Genomic DNA, 21,128 nt, shown 5'->3' on the forward strand with positions numbered 1-21,128 from the left:
AAATTCCTCTCTTTTTTTTTCTCTGTGTGTGTTTATACATTACAACCCCATGTATATCATGGAATTGTAATAATTCCAGATACTTCGTAACTGGTTTGTACCTTTGACCCCCTTAAGAGTCCTCTTTTTTCCTGAAGAAAAGCAATTCCTTGACTTAGTTTTACAATTGGAAATGTAGAGCCAAAAAGAGTCTAGCTGTTGAGAACCCGCTGCTCTTAAGTATATCCTGGGACTGTTGTGGGAATTTAACAAACTAAACAAGAAACCACCAACAATAATTTTTTTTTAAAGAATCTGTGTATATTGGGGTTTTCTGCCCCAAAAACAAATGCTTCATGCATTTGGCTTCTGATCCTTTAATATAGCTATTCTTGATTATCAACTTGGAGCTCTCCCCATCTCTGCCAGCTACTACTGAAACATGGGTCAAGGAAACACTTTCTGTGATAAATTACAATGTTTCATGACAAGGTATCTTATTAAGTAAAAACTAGATCATGTAAACATTCTTACAATGAACCAGTTCACCCAAACAACTTTTCTTTAAGTTTACTACTAGTTCTACAACATGAAGTTTCAGATTTTGATATAAGCATTTTTTTAATTATTAAACTTTTAGACACCTGAATCAGACATACTCAGATTCTTTAGTAATATGACACCCCTCAATTGATATAAATGATAAATATTAGCATACCTTCTTTTTGAAATAACATTTACTTTTATTCATTTATCATATAATTTTAAAAAGAAAGTAAATTTAAGTCTCATTTATCACTACTGATGAACTCAAAACATCAAATATGAATTTCCAAAAGTTTTGTTTGTTCTATTTATACTAATTGGTTTATTAGTTTTTAGTGATCTTAAATCTTCTATGCACAAACTAAATCTCTTCTTTAAAAGGCATCCCATATACTTTTAAACCACTTCCGCAATTAAAAGACTATAAAAATAAAGCATTTTTTATTTCTTACTTGTGTTATTCTTCATATATTATTTACTTCTAATAGTCCCAGGAAAGTAAACATATGGGTCTAGTTGCTTGATAAAATGCAATATTAATTTTTCTAATTATCTAAAATAGTAAAAGAAGCATTGAATGAAAATCTATGAATTGTAACATAAAAAAATAAGATATTCTTGATATTGGAGAACCAAAATTGCTAAGTCCCTAACTCATTCAAATTATTAAATTATAGTCTATCTTTACAACAGCTACAATCCTAGGTCATATCTTATGGCCCCCAACTCTAACCAGACTTTCTTAGTTAGGACGAAAATTATAAAGTTACATTTTACTTATAATTTGAAATATCTCAGGACATGCCAAAAAAATAAATATATGCCTCTATATTACAGTTTCACCCTCTAAAATATCAATACCTGAGGAATAGCAACAACACCAATTATCACCAAGGAAATCTCAATGAATAAATCTCCTATCAGGAAAAAAAAAAAAAAACAGTGGGGGGGGGGAGAACCCCAAAACAAATCATACAAAAGTCATGAGACAGTACCTTAAGACTTTACACACATGTAAGTATCACAGTAAGAAAGGGAGAGAGAACAAGTTAAAAAGAAACATACAATGAGATAATGGCTAAGAATTTTCCAAATTAAAGATATCAAACTGAGAGAACCAAGAGGTTGCAAGAATATCAAACAAAAGCAAATAGACACATCATGTTCAAAAGTAAAAACATATAAATTCTAAACACAGATAAATCTTAAGGATAGCCAAAAATGTCACTTTACTTATAAAGAATCAAAGAATTACAGCAAAACTATGAAAGCCATACAACAAAGTGACATTTTTTAAGTGCTGAAAGAAAAAAAAGGCAATCCACAATTCTACACGAAGCAAAAGTATTTCATAAAAATAAGGTCTCTGTCAGAAAAACAAAAACTGAGATAACCCATTACAAGCTGACTTACCCTACAACAAATGTTTTTAAAGAAAGTTCTTTAAGCAGATGAAATATGAATCCACATAAAGAAATCAACAACACTAGAAATAAAATAGAAATTTTTTTCTACTAGCAACTGGTCTAAAAGATAACTACCTAAAGTAGTTATTGCAGCAATGTATTGTGTGTTGCTAGCATAAATAAAAGTAAAATGTCTAACAAAAGCACAAAGGATGAGAGTATAGTTGTAAAGTCTTTATATATAAAGTTATATTCTACTGTATGACTGTGATGAATTACAAATGCATATTATAAACCTCAGCACTGTCACTAAATTAATTTCAAACACAGATGTAATAAGCAACTGATAGAGAGAAAAAGGATAATTCTTAAAATTCTGAAATTCAAAAAATTCCAAGCAATCCAATAGAGGAAAAAAGCAAGAACAGATAGAAAATGACTAGCACACAGCATAACATAGCCCAACTCTATTACTTATTACATTAAATATAAACAATCTAACAATACCAATTAAAATATAGAGACTATCAGACTGGCTAAACAAAAAATCAAGTCCAACTAATTACTGTACAAGAAACCATTTTAAATATAAAAATGTAAATGGGTTGAAAGTAAAAGGCTAGAAAAAGATATAATGGGTCTTAGTTGGGGCAGCCAATTTTGAACTAACTTTTCAATAACTGGCCTGCAACCATCACCCTAGTTCCTTTTTATTATTATGCAATAAAATGGAGATCCAGAAATTCTATATCTTAAGTATCTGTAAAATTTGTGACAAGTGGAATTATCTTGCAAGAAGGAACATCTTAGACCTCTATTAATTCTTGAGAAGATATGCCATGTTAACACTAGCCAAAGGAAAGCTGAAGAGGTTATGTTAATGACAAGACTTCAGAACAAGGAATTTAACAAGGGATAAAGAGGCCATTTCATCAAGAATACCTAACAATACAAATATGGACCTAACACTGCTTCAAAATACATGAGGCAAAGATTAGAACCAAAGAAAAACAGAAAAATCCACAAGTTGGGGGACTTTAACACCTCTCCCTCAATATTTGACAGAATTCTAACAGGGTGGTCCCCAGGAAAAGGGGAGGTTCCAGGTTCCCTGTGCCACCCAAAGGAGGGTGGCGCTGAGCAGGGAGAAGAAGCTGGAGAGGAGACTAGGGTAGGAAGGAAGCAGGATGGAGAGCAACAAGGAGACCTGGAGTAGGCACTAGGAGCAGAGACATGTGAAGAAACTGTGCTTGCTTCTTGGTCCTGGAATGGGTGAAACAGATGTAGGTGAGAGACCTGTGGGGAGGTTAACAATGGCAGCTTTTATCTTGATTTTGATTTTGTTCTTTTCCTCCCAGACTTGTCTGTTTTGACCCTTTTCCATGGGTCCCCACTGGAAGGTGTTTTAGACTTGTGGCAGGCTTTCGGCCTTGCTTTGGGCCAATCCTGTCTGGCAGGACATTTACCCATGAAGGGATGGATAACTCTGGGTGCTTGATTTGGAAATTATATTCTTTGTTCTATATTGCACATTAATTGTATTGACATTCCTTTCCATTAAAGGTCTATATGTTTTGTCTTGATGCGGCAGATGGCAGAACCTATTTAGAGCTGGCAGGTTAGGGGGTTCTGGGGTGCCCCTCTCCCTGCCCTATAACAGAACAAGGAAAGGACAAACATGGAAAAATTCATCCTTTCTAGTGAGAAAAAATACACAAAATCACAACAAGGTGTTACTTATAAGAATTTAAGACTTAAGAAGTCTGCCAATTCCAAATATTGATGAAGATGTCACCGAAGAATCTTTCATAATCAGTTTAAAAGATCAAAAAGGAATAAAAATAATAGACATATGCAGAATAAGATCTAAACAAAACTCTTGAGAGATAAGAAAAAAGGGCTATAAACAAAATTAAAATCAACACGGGAAATGAAAAAAAACAATCAAAATTGAAGAAAAAAATAACAATAATGTAGAAGGAGAAAGCAAATATGTACACCAAGAATATAAAAGGACAGAATTAAAAATAAGAAGACAGGTAATAAAAAAGAAATGTGATCCAAACCACAAATAATGGGCATTTCCTTAAAAAAATAAATTAAAATGGAATGGTAGTAATAATCTAGGTATAACAGAAGAACTAGCCCAAAATAAATGTACCAGCATCTCTACATCAAAAGCACTTTCATATGTCTAGTCAATAAAACACACCAGAATAATGTTCAAAGAAATTTAAGACAGTCCAACAAGATGACAGCAGAGTAAATTTATGCTAGATTTGCTTACTCCAGATACTGACAGCTGAACTGTTGTAAAACAAAGCCAAGTAACCCCTAAGGGAAAAACAGGACCACAGCACAGGCTAGAGCTAGGACCAATCCAATAGAAAGGGGTAAAAAAAAACTTTAAGTTAAGTATATTCAGAGAAGTGAAGTATATTCAGAGAGAGATAATAGGGCAGTAAAATTTAAAAGTGGGAGAAGGGCTCTGGCTCATGACAATATCAGGGTACCTGAGACCCATACTGCACTGGGTAAGGGCATTCAAGACACAGGGTGCATTGTTAGAGAAGTACAGAGGTGGGGGCACAGAATGAGGAATACTGGCATATGAAAGATATGACAAATTCATTTATCATTTCCAATAAGAGACATAAATTAAAAGTGTAACAAGATACTATCACACACTGGTGAGAATAGCACATTATTATTAAAAACACCGCCAACAACAAGTGTTGGGAAGGATACAGTGAGAATATGAAGTGGTGTAACCATTATGGAAGGTGAAGTGGTGTAACCATTATGGAAAGCAATCCAGGATTTACCTTAAAAAAAAAAAACCAAAAAAAACATGGAAATGCCATGCCACAACCAGCAATCCCATTCTTGGACATACAAGCACAGACTATGAAAGCATCAACAAAAAATCCCGTATGTTCCACATCATTCACAGTAGCATTGTTTACAATAGCTAGGATATATAAGCAGCCTAAATGTCCGCTAACAGACAATTGGATGTGATATATACACACCATGAACTATTTTATAGCCATGAGGAAGAATGAAATGTACTCATTTTTTTTTAAATGGAGGAAATTTGAGAGAATGGTATGCAGTAAAGTCAGAATGATAAAAACAAACACTGGATATTTACATGGCAGACAATTCGGTAACCTAAACACACTTTCAAAAATCAGTGGACATCAATAAATATCCTGAGGGCTCTGAGATTAAAAGGAAGGGGTGAAAAAAAAGGGACAAGAGTATGCAAGGGATGGTGGTAAGAAAAAATAATACTCTATTATTTGAATGTTGCTGAAAGCACATCTTAAGCAGTCTCCCTAGATAATAAAGTTAACTATGTGAGATGATATGTTAATTATTTTGATTTAGACAAGAATAATCACTTCATAACATATATATGTATCAAATCACCATGCTGGACACTTAAAACACACACACACACACACACCCCCCACACACACTTAAAACACACACACACCCCCACCCCAGAATTTTCTCACTGTATCAAGCAGCCAGCCTGGGAACAGATCCCAAGGGCCCTAAATCTTGATCAAGTACTTTCTCTACTGTAGCAAGTTTAGGGACCTGTTTCAGGCAGAATGGGGAGTTCAGGGAAATAATGGGAAAAAATTTTTAAGGAAAAGCCTGAGATACAAGGATACCATATTCAGTCATGGCATGATTAGCATATGTATGTAACAAAAATTCTTTTTCAGGTATTTACAGGTTCATAAAAGTAACCCAAATGTGTATCTCCGGAAAAGTAATATCTTAGGCAACCAAAATAAATAAATAAATAAATAAATAAATATTTGGAACTCAAGAATTGGTATATATCATGTGTTATAAATTGATTAGTGATGGTGTTCCATACCAAATTAATACAGAGTTGAGTCCAAAGTGAGTCCAATTTTAATGAAATTGAACACATAAGCTAAAAATTTTCAGAAAATACAGTTTATAGCGTATAACAATTATAAATTACTTTTAAAGAGTAATGTGGGAAGTAGAGAATGTTAAAAAGCTAAACTAAGCTAAATCCTTCATATTAATTAAAGAAAATGTTTTATCCTTGAATTTTATAATTACAACTACATTTCTATATGTATGGCTTTAAAAAAATAAAAGTCTGTGCTTCAAAAATTAAAAATGTAAGTAAAATAAAATTATTAAAAAGTATAAAATTATAGAAGAAGGTCAAATACATCAATTTTAACAAATTTTCACTATTTAAAACCTCCCTATTGGAAAAGATCCTCAGATGGGTGGAAAAAATGAAGTGACATTAAAAGGTATAAAAGTAGTGATAGGCAATAATTATGAAAATAATCAAACTAAAAGGAAGCTGGAGCAGTAATTTTTACATGAAGCAGAAAGTTGTATTCAAAAGGGAAAATGTTAAAGGGTCCCTTTGGATTGATAAAAAGATTATCTATAATGCTACCAAATGTACTATATGAATTACTTGTTTGTTATAGGTCTACAAGTATAAAACATGAAAGTAAGCATTTAGAAACCTATGTAACAATATGAAAAGGGAATTCTTCATGTGTTCAATAATTTAAAAAAGGAAGCCTGTATTTTGCTTGCTGATTTTCCTTTCTTCTTTTTAGTAATTCACTTTTAATGTATTTTTTAAAGTATCACAAAAAATAGATTCTTCATCACAAATAGTTTGAAAAGTGCTGCTATAAAAGACATTGCTTTTATGTGCCAAATAACACATCAAAATGTAAAAGTTAAAACAATTAGAAATGCAAAGCAAAAGAAAGAACAAAATCAAGTGGGAAACCACCTTATTCCATAATAGAAATAAGGTGAATAGACCAAATGAAGAAAAAAATGAGAAAATGTAATATTTCTTTTAAGTAATCATCTATATAAGATATCCCATCAATTTAATATCAAAATAATAAATTAGCAATTTGTTATCAAATAAATGAAAAACATCTTTTTTTTGGCCATCAAAATATTTATACAGATATTGTTGATTTAACAGACACTAAACAATACCTCAATCACTGAAAAATTAAAGATGATATAAAACATGGCAAAAACTGGTTTTCTACCATTCCCCACTATGTGTTACTTACTATTTCTAATTTGCTTTTGCTTTTTTTTAATGCTGAGGAAAAATTACATATATAAAAAAAGGGCTTACCAACTTTAAAAACATTTAAAAATTACATAAAATGATCCAAGACACACTAATCTATGCAGTCTTGCAGTTTCCTAAACCCCTATCCATAGAAATCAAGGTAAGAAGTCAAAGTACTTCATAATGTCAGACGCTGAAGAAGAGGTCACAAATGCCTCTGCCACTTTCTTCCTAGTTCCCCACAGTCTGTTTCATCCTTTCTTCTTTGTGGCCAACTGGGTAAAGGCTAATCTGACTTAGCTAACCTAGTCTAGCCAATCTAATCTAGTTAACCTAATATAGTGTTATTGCTGATTAGGTAAAGACTGAATAGGTAAAAGGATATATATAATTTACAACATTGTTTGAAGTACCACCACTACATGTATATGTAAGTGTCATACACATTACATACACACATAAACCGAGACACAAGACTCAAACAACATTAACAATTTAAGAAGTACAAAGTATTTTCCACCTATGCCACACAATCTAATCATCTCCAAATAGCTCTCCAAAGGAGATCCTACTATTGGAGTGTTCTTTCAAAAGGCATGGTTCTCACCATAGAACAAAACCTAGGAGAGGAATCAAAGACAGAATACCTTTGAAACTGCTCATTTTAAGTGAAGGGTTTTTAAAAAGTATGTTCCTAACTGAAATGTGGTAAAGTCAGGATCTTTTTTCATTTGTTCCCATGCCTTACATTTAAACTTAAGTAAATGTGATCTAAAAGCTTTTAAGAAGTAAAAATTCTTTAATAAAAAAAATTTAAATAAAAGATACCTCCCATAAGAATAAATGCGGAAAACATATGCAACTCAGTTGACAGACACCGATTTTCCTAACATATGGAGTTCCCCATAATCAGTAAGGAAGACTCAACAGAAAAAAGGGTAAAAGATAAACAAGGAGCACAATGAAACAGGTAATATAAATGGTCCTCAAGCATAGAAAGATCTCAATCTCACTCATAACAAAAGAAATGCAAATTAAAACTACACTGAGTTCCATATTTTTAATCTTCTATTGGCAAAGATCAAAAACACTTGAGAACATACATATTTTTTCTGAAGACATGGGAAAAGTCTCAAATTGCTGGTGGGAGTACAGATCAAAACAACTTCTATGTTACAGTTTTTCTCACTTGAAGAAATCCTTAAAAGACATTTTTAAAATGAGCTTACAAATACATTCAGCCTGGTGTGGACTGTTGGTCATTTGCAAAAAAAAAAACATAACTGTCCGCTTTTACAGAATTCTGTTCAAATAATGATGCAGATAGACAAGTTTAAGAAACCTGGGTGATAAATAGTCTTTTTCCATCGGCTGCTCACCTCATGATACCTTATTGAGCATTAATGGGTACTCAATAAATATTTGTTGGGTAAATCAAACCAGGAATGATACAAATGGAATAAAACAAACAAAAACAAGGAATTATATTTATCTGAATTGTTGAATAAATTGCTTATATAGATGCTTTATTTTTTCAAGAGCAGAAAACTAACACAGGCTAACATTTCCTCAAAAATGAGTCAGCCAGCAACAGTGTTAGAATAGATTGTTACAGTAATGTCACACTCTTAGGAAACCCTTCCTACACTGAACTCTGGGTTTGGCGATGTGGGGTTTTGCCAGTAGAATAAGAGAAAATATATGGGCCTGCCTTTACTAGCTGCTCCTGTAAACCCTACCAGTAATGTCTCCAAATGAAGGCTAGCCTGCTCTAGACACAGGGCCCCTCCACCACCACAGCCAACAATCAGCAGAAATATCCAGGCATATGAAGGAAGCCATCCTAAACCAAAAAGCTTTCAGTTGATCTGTTAGCTCACTGGCATCATATAACCAAGCCTAGCCAGAAGCAATTAGTTCAACTGCTTAACTGGGCCCATCCCAGGATCACCAACAATAAGTGGCTATTGTTGGTTGATTTATACCATTAAGTTCTGGGGAGGTGTGCTAAACAAAAACTAAAACAAGTAGCAAGGGGAATAGGACTGAAAATTTTTTTGTTTTATCTGTTCCTGCTTTTAAATTTTTACATTGAGAATAGTTTCATGTTATTTGTTTAAACTTTAACGGTATTTTATATCAGACTGACATTAAAGTCCTACCTACTATCACCTTATAAACACATATACACAAAATGAATAATTCCATCCAAATGGAAACATGAATTTGAGAGGAGACATTAATATTGGTCAGGAAAAAAGAGGGTAAGTAGAGGTATACCTTCACACAAAAAAAATAGTGAATAGGAATAGTCATTGTTATTATCAAGTCTCTATAATGGGTATTATCAAATTCTGGAATAATAGTATTATCAAATTCCAGAAGTATAAATGATCATATTTTGCTTCTCTGCTTCTGGATTTTTTAATCCTCACAAGCTATGAGGTAAACCACTGAATAACTTCAGGCAAAAGTTAATTAACATCTCCCCACCTCATTTCCTCATCTGTAAAATGGGAATAATAGTGCCTGCTTTATAGGTGTTATGAAGATTAAATACTTAGGATACAATATAAAATAGGATTCAATAATCTGCAACCATGGTTAATAAAATAATGTAAAATTAAGGTATTTTCATTAATCTGGCTTCTGTTTTTAAATCACTAAGCATCATTGAGGTGTGATTCATCAAAATTAATTTGAAAATCTTTCTAATGACTTCATAAAAAAATTAAAAGATAGTATTACTAAACAAAACAACACCTAGAAATATACATAGAAAAAGTAGGTGAAAAGAATTGAATCTCTGGGCAATAATGAAGTCATTTGGTCCGTATTCCATTAATTCTAATAGGTTTAAAAACCACTGCCTCAATTTTTGTGCATGTTATGAATCCACAAGAGGTAAAAACAAGGAGAGCAACAAATCCTACTGTTACCTTTACTGTGACCTCTGGCACACACACTTTTTAACATATCCTACCATTATTTTTAAAAGGCAGCACTGTTTATAGCTTTGGAAAATAAGGCTCCTTCACAAGAAATATACAAAATCTATAATCTGCAGCATTGGAAAACAGTAGTTACTATTTGATCAATAGCTTAACACTGCTCTTTTTGAAGTCAAGATTGGGTCTGGACACTTTCCTATGTATATACTTGTAAAAATAGTCAATTTTTAAAAAGTGTTTTAAACAGTAATTATCTAACCAGTAGACACATGGGTCAGCAGCCAACTGTAAACAGCCTTACACAATGATGTGCAGGTATTTTAGTTTGTTTTATTGTGAAGAATGAAAAAAGTTACAAATTTTCCATTTTTCATTTCAGTTCAACTGAAATATTTTGAAGAATGCTAAGTACATATTAGTGGCAGGTTTTGGAGATAGAGGATAAAGAAAGTAGTGCTTATGCTATATATACCAGACATTTGCTGATATTTAATCCTAAATTCTAATGAGGTAGATTATTCAAACTCATTTTATAGAGGAGGAAATAAAGGTTCACAGAAGTAAAATAATTTGCCAAGGGTTTCTCAGCAGTGGAAGGCAGTGCAGAGGATATGGGGGCAAAAGAGGTGAAGGCACAGGAAGATAGTGCCACATAACTATTCCTAAACTCAGTGTACTAAGTCCTTTAACAGCAATGTGCAAGGACTATGGGGAACCAAGATAATTTTTAGGGAGTGGGCAAAGGAGTCACAGAAGGCATTTAAGAGGTTGATATCTGCATTGTTATTTTAAGGATGAGTAGGATTTACCAACTTTATTACCAAGTCTCACCCCCACCCTCCCTCATCCCCAATATATTAACCAAAATAAATTACTTACTTGAAATTGAGAAAAACAATTTTGAGAGAAATCTTCCTCAGATATATTATTCCATAGTTTTAAAACAAATAATATGATGACAGTTTAATTTTTAGGTTGCTTTTATGTGGCTTGTCTTGGTTTTTATTCTGAAATGAAATTTAGATTAGTCATTTTCTTATTCTGAGAAACTAGGAGTATGCCAACATGTTTTAACTTCACATTTTTTTCACATATCAACATGTATTCTTACAAAGTCTTTCATTTCACCATCTCAAACAAAACCTAATTTAATATAGAAATTACTTTGAAGTGTAAATATATATGCAAAATAAGGTATTTCTTTTTAATTCTTGTTATATTTCCTTGGTAATGAGAATGGAAGAAATAGAAAACTTGTTATACTGTTATATATTACACAAGCATTTTTGAGGTAACACACTTTCTTTTATTATTTAAATTGTTTATATAGTAAATGTTCTCTCAACCCAAAGAAAATTAAATAACTTCCCCCAAGGAAACTGACCTCAAATCCTTAGTACTTTCCACAACTATCATCTAAAAAAAAAAAAAATTTTTTTTCCACTGTCAATTACCACCCTTTCTGTCTCAATCTATTTCACTGGGAATATATTCAGTTTCTGCCACAGAAAACAGTCCAGTTTGCCAATACTAATTAGGCAACACATTTTTTCTTTTAAAAAGAGTGAAATATTAAAAAATCTATAGAGAATTAGAAGAAACACAGATCATGTGGAAACTTAAAAGAGTTAAAAATCCCTATCCTCTCCCCACCTTTCCCCCCCACAAAAAAAAAACCCGCATTAACAGGTTAAATAGACTGTCATCAAGAGGGTTTCTTCTTATAATTTGTTTTGGTCTCAAAAATGTATCCATTTTATGGTTGGACAGTGGATTTTTAAATATCAACAAGGACATCTATTCTTGCTTCTGTATCTTATCTTCAAACTATAAGTTAACAGTTTTATCCAAAGTTCACAATATTAAATTCTAATTATTTCCTCTCTTATTTTAATATCATTGTGGTGTTGAAACAGCAGCCAGGTACCAAAAAGATATAACCCATCCTTACCCTATTTCTGTACAAGTTTCTAAGTATATTTTTGAAATATCTAGGGCTGATGGTAACATCTTTTGAAGTCCACTCAACCCAACCTACTTAATTCTAAATCATTTTTCACTCATTATTTTGAAATGAAGAAATTCTAATCCGATCAAAAGCAAAACCAGCAAAAACATACAAAACCAGAGGAACTTGAAAGGTATCCTGATATAGTTCCCTTTTATTTGGAAAACTGTATATATACAATTCTAGTACCCATTTTTGTGTCTATACTGTTCTAAATTCCTCTTGCTATAGTCTAACTTTCATTTGTTATTCTTTTTTAAAGGACAATAGCTATAATCACAAACAAACCCTACTATAACCTATGCTACAAAGATTCTAAGCATTATTGGACACAGTAGGTTCTCAAAGATTTCTAAACTATGTACATTCAGTTCCTTTTGTTCTTCTATCTGTATTTTCATCTTTCAGTTATCATCAATGCCTTCCTCCCATTTTTCCACAGATTTGGGGTGTGGGTAATGTGAGGCAATGAGTCAAGATCCCCAGTTTTCATATCCCAGTCCCACACCAATCAACTATAGGATACTGGACAAATCCCTCAGCCTATTCATCTAGATTTCAGGTGTATTATTGTGTGATTTTTTTTTTTTTTTTTTTTTTTGTTTCCCAATGTTTGTCACATTGTAAATATTTTCAGCACACTGACCAATAAGAGGGCATTTACAGGCACTCACAAAGTACTTGGTGAAAGAAATTATCACATTTTCTTTATGTAATTATAGAAGAAAAATTAAAATTTAAATGAAGTTTGCAAAAATATCAATGCATTTCAAATCCAGACTTTTTCACATCAGAAACAGTTTTTCAAAGTAGCAGTGATGTTTTGTAGAACATAAATTAGGCCACGACTTTGCAGCAAGATAAAATGGCACATAAGACACACATGGCTGGTAGCATCTCCAATACAGGCAAATAAAGAGATTCAGGTATAAAGTTGCCCCCCCCCAAAGACATTATCCCCATAATTCTATCGTCCTCTTGCCAATGGGCTGTATCCTACACTGGGTAACATGCTCTTCAAGCACCCAGAAAACACTCTCCTATAGCAGCTCCATGATTCTTTCACCCAAAGAGGCAGCTGTCCACTCTGGCTGGTTGAAATAAATTTCAAGTAGTAAAGTACTTCCTTTAATGCACTTAAAACATAAAAAGGAGCAGTATTGTGGGTAGTGCTCATCATGCTAACTGCTTACGGGACTCCCCCAGTCTCCCTTCAGACCCTATTCCACTAGGGTCACCTTCCACTGAGCCTCGTAACAATAAGTGGAAGCTCCGAGCTAGAAGACCTCTAGCAAAACCTAAAATTAAACACAGCATTTCAGTAATTGTTGAACAACTGGTCACCACTACTATGGCTTTTATTATTTTGTTTACCAATTTCTGCAGGCACAACACAACAAAAAAATTTACTGTGAATAGGTATGACATGCACATAATAAAAAATTAAAAAATTACCAAACAATAATAAAAAAATTACCAAAAAAAGAGTTAGTCTCCCACCTTTGTTCTCTAGACAATCCATTTCCCTTACTGGAGACAACTGCTATTGCCAAAAGTGTATGTATCTTTATGCGCGCACGCGCACATGTGCGCGCACACACACATACTTTTAACCACACAGATGGGAGTATACTATATATGGAGTCTTAATATATCTTAGACATCTCCACATAGCAGTACACACAGTGTTGCCTCATTATTTTTAAGGGCTGTCTAGAATTCCATTGAACAGACATACCATTATTTACTTCACCACTCCCCAACTGAAAGAACTGATAGGTTCTTTCCAATCTTTTGCAATGACAAATAATGCCACCACAAATATTCTTACATATTCAATTGATATACATATAAAATATTTTAGAAGATAAAATTCTAGAATGAAAACTGCTAGATCGAAATATGTATATTTTTAATTTTGAAAACAATTTCCAACTTGCTTTACACAGAAGATGAACACTTGATATTCCCACCAGCAATGTATGAGAACGCCCATTCCCTTTTTTCATTCTCCCCGTTACACTATATAATCAATTTTTCCTAAATTGATAGATGATATGGTAAATTGTAGATTTAATTTAAAACTTCATTTTAAATATAATTACACATCTTTTCATATGAATTCTCTTTGCTTATGTTTTCTACGTATTTTCTCGGAGCTCTTTACATGTTAAAAAGAAATTAGCCTTTTATGAAAAGTGTACAAGTTATATTAGCTTTCTTTTTAAACTCAGCTTATGATTTTTTTTTCTCTGTAGAGAATTTTATTTTCATGTTGTAAAATTTACAACTATGACTTCATTTCTGTTTCACACTTTGGAAGGCCCTGGCACTCCTAGATCACCTTAAAAACAATTATCCTGTGTTTTTTTGTTGTTGTTGTTTTCATATTTAAATATTTTGTCTCATTTGAGAGCGAACTTTTTAATTTTTCCACATGTCTATTTAAAAAATTCTTCTTTTTCCCACTAATAGGTAAAGGTAACACCCATTATCATATACTAAATTCTTCTATAGAGTTGAGTCAATTTCTGGCTCTGCTGTTTCACTGCTAAACTACTCTTTAAAACAATTTAAAATTATATCAGTTTACATATGATTGGCTATAGCAAAACCAGGAATTACTGACTTGCTTTAGTTTAAGAATAATTTTGCAGTTCCTAAATTGAATATATATATTCAGGCTCAAAATATTATCAAGCAACCACGCATTTTGGTTGATACTTATTTCAGAGCCCAAGATGAACTTCAAGTCTATATAATTCTATTTTTGCACCATAAAGCCAGTTTTTAATTTTGTACACAATCCCCTCCCCCATTATAATATCAATACATGTTCTCTATAGGAAATCTGAAAAACACAAATAACACCTCCCAGAGACAACCAATTTTACACTTTGGTGAATTTTTTCCTTTGCATTTTCAAAAATGATTCTTTTGTAAGCTGAGTTTTTTCATATAATATACTGACAGCGCTTTCTTATATTATCACATATCCTTCTAAAACATGATATTAATGACACAAATTCTACTATGTGAATATGTCCAATTTATGTAACCATTTCCCAACTGTTGGACATTTGGAGTGGTTTTTTTGTGATGATTATTGTCTATTAATTCCTGCAACAAATGTTTGAGTTTCAAGCAAGGTGTGGTAAGCACTGATTGCATAATAGTGAGCAAAAAATGAACAAATTACCAGAATTTACGCAGGTTACTGGAGTAAAAAAAGACAATCTCCAACATAAAGAAAATCACAACTATCGCAAGTACTATAAAGGAGAGTTTATGAGCTTTGAAAGTTTTATGCTAGGGAAGGCTTCCCTGAGGAAAGATACATGGAGTTTAGGTAAAGGAAAAGAAAAAATATTTTAGGCAGAGGGAACCAACAGGTACAAAGGCCTCATTGTGGGAGGGGGCATGGCAAGAATAAGGGACTGAAATAAGGTCAATATGGCTGGAACACAAAGAGCAAGGCAAGAAGAACATGGCTAAAGCCAGGACTGAATAGAAAGGTGGAGTCAGATTATTCAAGACTCTGTAAAACAAGTAGACACCACCACATAAGACATGTAGCTTTTTCCTTATCCTAAATGCAATGGAAAGCTATGGAAATATCAAGTAGTAGGGTGATAAAATCAGGTTTGCACTTTGAAAAGATCTCTTTAATTACAATATGATAAATATTAAACGGGACAGTGGGGATTGAGGTAGATCAAGATTAGGAGGCTACTGTTGTAAAGGTATTCAAAAATGCTAATAGTTTAGGGTGGCAATGAATAATGAAAAGAATTAGATGATTCAAAAGATAATCACATTTTGCCAAAAGGTTTACATTCATAAATTAAGATCCCTAAAACTACAACTACTGGGGTGGGGGGGTAATTCAAGGATTCTAACAGCATTGCCAAGCTGCCCTGCTGAGAACAGAGAATAGTTTTCTCTTTGCGAATTACCTTGTATCTGTTCCTCTCTCAGAATTTTTCAAATCTTTTTAAGTAACTTAATCCATACTTCCTTCATGAAGCCTTCCCTGACTCCCCTTTTTACATGCTAGGTGGTCAGTGAACATGTTCTCCTTTGAGTCCTTTGTCTTATGCACATTTCTCCTACACTCCAATAAAACTACTTTTGATTTAGGTTTATATGTCAATCATCTCTACCACACTATAAGCTTCTGGAGGGTAAAAGTAGTTCTTAACCATAGCACTGAAAAAACAACTCAGTAGTCATGGGATGTTCTCTCTCATTGTTACCAGAATGAACTCAATCATATTATTAGCAGATTCTGCTGTGTCCAGAGATTTAAGAGGGCTCCTGCTTAAGCCTCTGATTTACTGACTGTGAAAGTGACTAATTTTGTCTGTGGTAAGTCACTAAAACTTTTTTTTAAGGATTTATTTATGCATACAAGAACTGGGGTACAGGCTAGAGGTGTGGGGGTTGAAAGGATTCACCAGAAACAGAGTGGGGAACAGAACAGGCAGATCTACTGAAATACACTGCTGAGGGAAGCAGCGGGTGAGTCAGGAGAGGTCTGCTGCACCATGTGGGTTGCTCCCTGGCCGGCTGGGGATAGAACTCATGCTGTAGAGGCTGAGGTCAGCCTCACAGGTTGCTCAGCCTCATAGGTTGCGTCTTAACCCCTTGCTCCACCAGGGAAGCCCCCACTAAAACTTTTTAATAACTATATCAAATAGGTATTACGAGATCTGAAAATATTTTCAAATGGTTTAGCAACAAAAGCCGATGAGTCAGATTTTTATTAAAGAAATTAACTGTAATCTGAGCTACTGATAAATGCTATTGCTTTCAAATTGTACACATTTCAAATTTACAAAAAAGCAGTGAGATTATTAAGCTACTACATAAATTTATATAGCATTTCAAAGTTACTGAGTTCCTGTTTTGGAAAAACTTGATTTCATGTTTAAAAGCATCTAGGACAGTCTACTAGCTGGAGGAACTTAGAAGGGGATTGGCAGCGTATCTTCCAGTAATCTGAAGACAAGCAGCTCCCTCTATAGTCTGTTTGGCTCACTTTGTTTAATTACTTGCTTTGTGAACATCTCACTCACACTCCTCTTATTACTCCTACTCTGCATCTCAGCAGGGAAGCATTTTGAAAGGATAATTCTGTTTAACCTGGGCTGAGAAAACTGAGAAAGCTGTCTAAGCTCACCATGAAGCAAGTTACATCAAGCAACTAATAAGCATGAGGAGGGATATGGAAACTGAGTCAGGTCCTCACAGCCAAGCTGAAGATTTTATTTGAAGTGAATTCCCAGAGCAGTCACACCCAAATTGAAATATCCTGCATTTTAGTTATTTATAACCTTTCTTTCCTCCATTAAAACAGGTTACCAAAATGTTACATTGCTCAATACACTGTTATGTCAAAACAACATTTAAGACATTCTAAAAATGAGTGAAAGAAAAGCAAAAGAGGTTTATGGTTGCTTTTTTAAAAAATAATTCTATTAGTTACATTAGAAAATAAAGGGATTCTTTCAGAAATTAATATCATCGGTCAGCAAGGGATTAAATCAACCAGGATTTACCATTCAAATGTGAATATGCCACTTTATCTTTTAAAGTTTCACCAATTTAAGATATAAGAATATTTAAACCCAAGACATTTAATTTATTTCTTAAATTACTCAAGATATGCCTTCAAATCACAGGTCAATCAGAAATCAACTGGACTGTTTTCTAAATCAGAAAACTACTTTCTATGCAATCATTTAAATAACTGAAGTAGTAAAAATGTACAAAACCAACTGCTTCAGAATTTATTATATAAATCTGGAAAGGTCACATTATTTGAGAGAAAGCAAACTCAGCTTAAAAAATCTTTCCTCTAAATCAGGTAAAGAATTAAGGACTTTCAAAATAAACTAATATATATGAAAGACTCTAGCTTAGATACTTCACATAACCTAAGTTTATCATGTGCTACAATTTCTTTACTAATTTATTATTTTACTTATTAGTAAGTATGTAAACAGTTTTACTTTACACAATAAATACCTTCATTAAAAATTCTACCATTCAGTCTTTGACTAAGCCAGATTGACCTCTTTTATGTTAACTATTTTAAAGCTTCATTCAACTGGTTGGACTGGACTAGTTTTCTCTGGGTGTAGAATTCAGAAGCAGTTTTTGTTTTTGTTTAATTAGTTCTAATTTTACTGTTTCTGACTTGCTAGAAATGCTGGCTTGATTTCTGAAAGCTGTAAACTAACTCTAAATGTATTCCAGGGACTTCAAATTTTTTCACTTGTTGAGTAAACAAAATTTTTGTTTGAAACTGTGAACTATATTTATAGCAAACAAAATTTGATAATCCTTAACAACTTGAAGTGTGGGCTTCTTTGTAACAAGTCTTATTATGTCTTTCAATGTATTCACCGAAAAAGTCTTACTTTTTGTAATTCATTAATATACAAGCATACTCTGAGGTACATTTTAAAAAATATTTTTTTAAGGTGGAAGAGATTGGTAATCTAGTCTAAGATGACCAGGAGGTAAGAAATAAAAATTTCTCTTAGAATAGTTCACAGTTTTTTTTTACATTAACAAACACAAAAGTATGTCATATTCTTTATACTTTAATGATATTTTCTTGCAGATTTACTGTTAGCTCCCTGTGAAATACATTTACTTCTACAAACAACTATCCCATAAAACAGAACTTGAAAATCACTCAGATATACATATTTAATTTCTTTTGTGCAGAGAAAATAAAACTATGTGTAGACAAGAAGCCTAAATCATGCATACTGTAATACAGAAATGCCACAGTATCTCTCTCAAATCACTATTAGCATATCGCTGTATTATGTTATTCTTTCTCTGCACCTGATTTGAGAACAAACAGTATATTGTACTGACATTCCAATTAGAAACAAAGACAGCACCATATTTAAAAGGACAAGAAAAAAAATCTAGCCTTCACACTTAATTGCTTCTATTTTCCAGGCTTCAAACTTTCAAGTGTTACACTTGCAACAAATTGTTAACAGGGTTCTAATTTCCCACTTTACAAGGTCCGCATTATCAAAATCTCTTTCACTATTTAAAAAGGGCTAAACTACCAAATCTCACTAACAACTCTGAAATTTTAACAAAGAGAATTCACATTAAAAGATACCTGCTTGGAATGAGTGCTTGTGTTCGGGAAAGTGCTACTATCTTGTTAGTCCACAGAAACTGACTGTAGTAACAAGATGAACGTGAACAGGGCAAGGAGCATCAAGTGGGATATACTGTCTAAAATCCCATAGGGCAAGATACAGTTAGAGGTAAGAACAACCCCTTTCTAAGAGGTAGCTCCATTATTTCATGTAGGCAGTTCAAAGCATGTAAAAAAAAGCAAAAACAATTAAAAACACCTTGTAAATTTGGCCACAATCTTACAAATTCCCAACAGCTTTTAAGAACAGAGCTTCAGTCCCAGCTGCCTCCCCACCCCACTCATTCTTCGAAACAGCCTTCTAATTTTAAACACACGTGTATTTAAAACGCAGTCCTACAACCCTGCATTAGGGGCACTTTGTAATATTTATGTGGCTAAGCTAAGCGGCGGTCCCTAAGCAGCTCACCCTAGGAAGCGGGATGTTCTACGTCGGACAACAAACACGCATTTCCTACTTTCAGGGACGCACATTTCCTTGCAATCACTGCACCTGATGAGGCTGCCCCGCCGCCAGACTCTGGGGCATTAAACTCTAAGGAGTCACGACCCGCATTCACAGCCGAGCCACATGGTCACTTCAAAGCGCAAGAGGATGTGGCCCCAGGCGTCTCCACAGCCCGCGCGTCTCCGGAAGGGGCAGAGGAGAGCGCAGGAGCGAGCGGGCGTCGAGGCGCGCCTGACAACAGAAGCGGCGCTCCCCGGCTCCTTCAAGCCATTTCCAGAAAGGGGCCCTCGGGAGAAGCCGGGGGTGTCCACGAGCGCCCAGCCTCAGCGCCGAGCCCCGCGCCCCGGGCCAGGGAGCGCTCGCAGAGGCACCTGGCCCAGCCTCCGGGGCCCGAGCCGCGCTCGCCGCGCCGCCCCGCCCGCGACCCGGCACTGCCGACCCACCTCTCGGCCGCCGCACGCAGTGTAGACCCCGGCGCCCGCCGCCCTCGCACCCCGGGGGCGCAGCGCTCGCGCGGACCCCAGTTCTGCGCCTCCTGTCACGCACCGGGGAAAGCGAGGAGGGCGGAGGGGAGGGAGGCGCGGGGCCGTCCGCCGAGAGGGCCGGCGGCGTGCGCGCGTGTGTGCGCGGCGGGGAGGGCGGCCAGGGCGCCCCGCCGGCTCCCGCCCGCGCCCGCTTACCTGCGGGGGTCGCTCCGAAGACTCGCACGACCGGCACCTTCTTGACAGGGGCCTGGGTGAGGGGGGACTGGCAGGTATCCAGGCCCTGCAGCGGGCTGGCCATGTAGTAGTCGGCAGTCACTATCCGCACTGAAAACATGTTCGCCGCCGCCGCCACCGCCTCTTCTCCAGCGACCGGGCAGCGGCAGCGGCAGCAGCGCGCGGCGGCGGCGGCTCCTTCCGCAGCGCGGCCCCACAGCAGCCGCCGCGGCGCCCCCTCCTCCTCGGCTCGTCCCTCCCCTCGCCCCAGACGCCGCGAGCGGCGGCGGGCGGGGCGGTGCGGGCGCTGCGGCCGCCGCCTGCTCAGGAGCGCCCGGCGAGGGGCCGCCGGAGAGAAGCCCTCGCGCTCTCGTCGGTGCTGGTGCTGGTGCTGGTGCTGCCGCCACAGCCGCCGCCGCCGCCGGGACTCACACGGGCTCCTCGGTCCCCGGCTGCGGCTCTTGTTGCCATGATGATGATGTCACGGACGCAACCACCGGGGGAGGGGAGGGGGGTGTGTGGAAGGGGGAAGAGGGAGGGCCGGGAGGCGTTGGGGGAGGGGACGCGGCGGGAAAGGGAGGGGAGCGGGGCGGGCGCCCGAGCAGGACCCGAAGACTGGGGCCGGGAGGGTATTTTCTTCCCCACCCCGCACGCAGCCAGGGAGGAGGCCGGCGAGAGCCGGGTCTGCGCCGGGCGCGGGGGATCGATGACTCGGCCGGTGGGCACGTTCACCTGAGTGCGGGGCAGAGCAGGGGGCGGCGGAGCGCCGATGTCA

General features: G+C 36.1%; 1 protein-coding gene across 3 annotated transcripts in view; it reads right to left on the reverse strand.

The window, feature by feature from the left end:
- Positions 1-20,839, reverse strand: part of REV3L (REV3 like, DNA directed polymerase zeta catalytic subunit) — a 139,712-nt gene extending 118,873 nt beyond the window's left edge. The window contains exon 1 of one of the 3 annotated variants that reach the window (XM_037520237.2): positions 20,336-20,839. In XM_037520237.2, coding sequence (XP_037376134.1) covers positions 20,336-20,474 — 139 coding nt within the window. In that variant the 5' untranslated portion in view covers positions 20,475-20,839. Of the gene's footprint in view, positions 1-10,883; positions 10,916-20,335 lie in introns of those variants that run through there. The other 2 variants (XM_054699115.1, XM_054699116.1) reach the window with 2 other exon arrangements.
- Between the last annotated feature and the right edge of the window lie 289 nt (positions 20,840-21,128).

This window comes from Talpa occidentalis, unplaced genomic scaffold, assembly GCF_014898055.3.
Source record: "Talpa occidentalis isolate TD23 unplaced genomic scaffold, MPIMG_talOcc4v2.1 talOcc4.2, whole genome shotgun sequence".
Classification (NCBI taxonomy): Eukaryota; Metazoa; Chordata; class Mammalia; order Eulipotyphla; family Talpidae; genus Talpa; species Talpa occidentalis.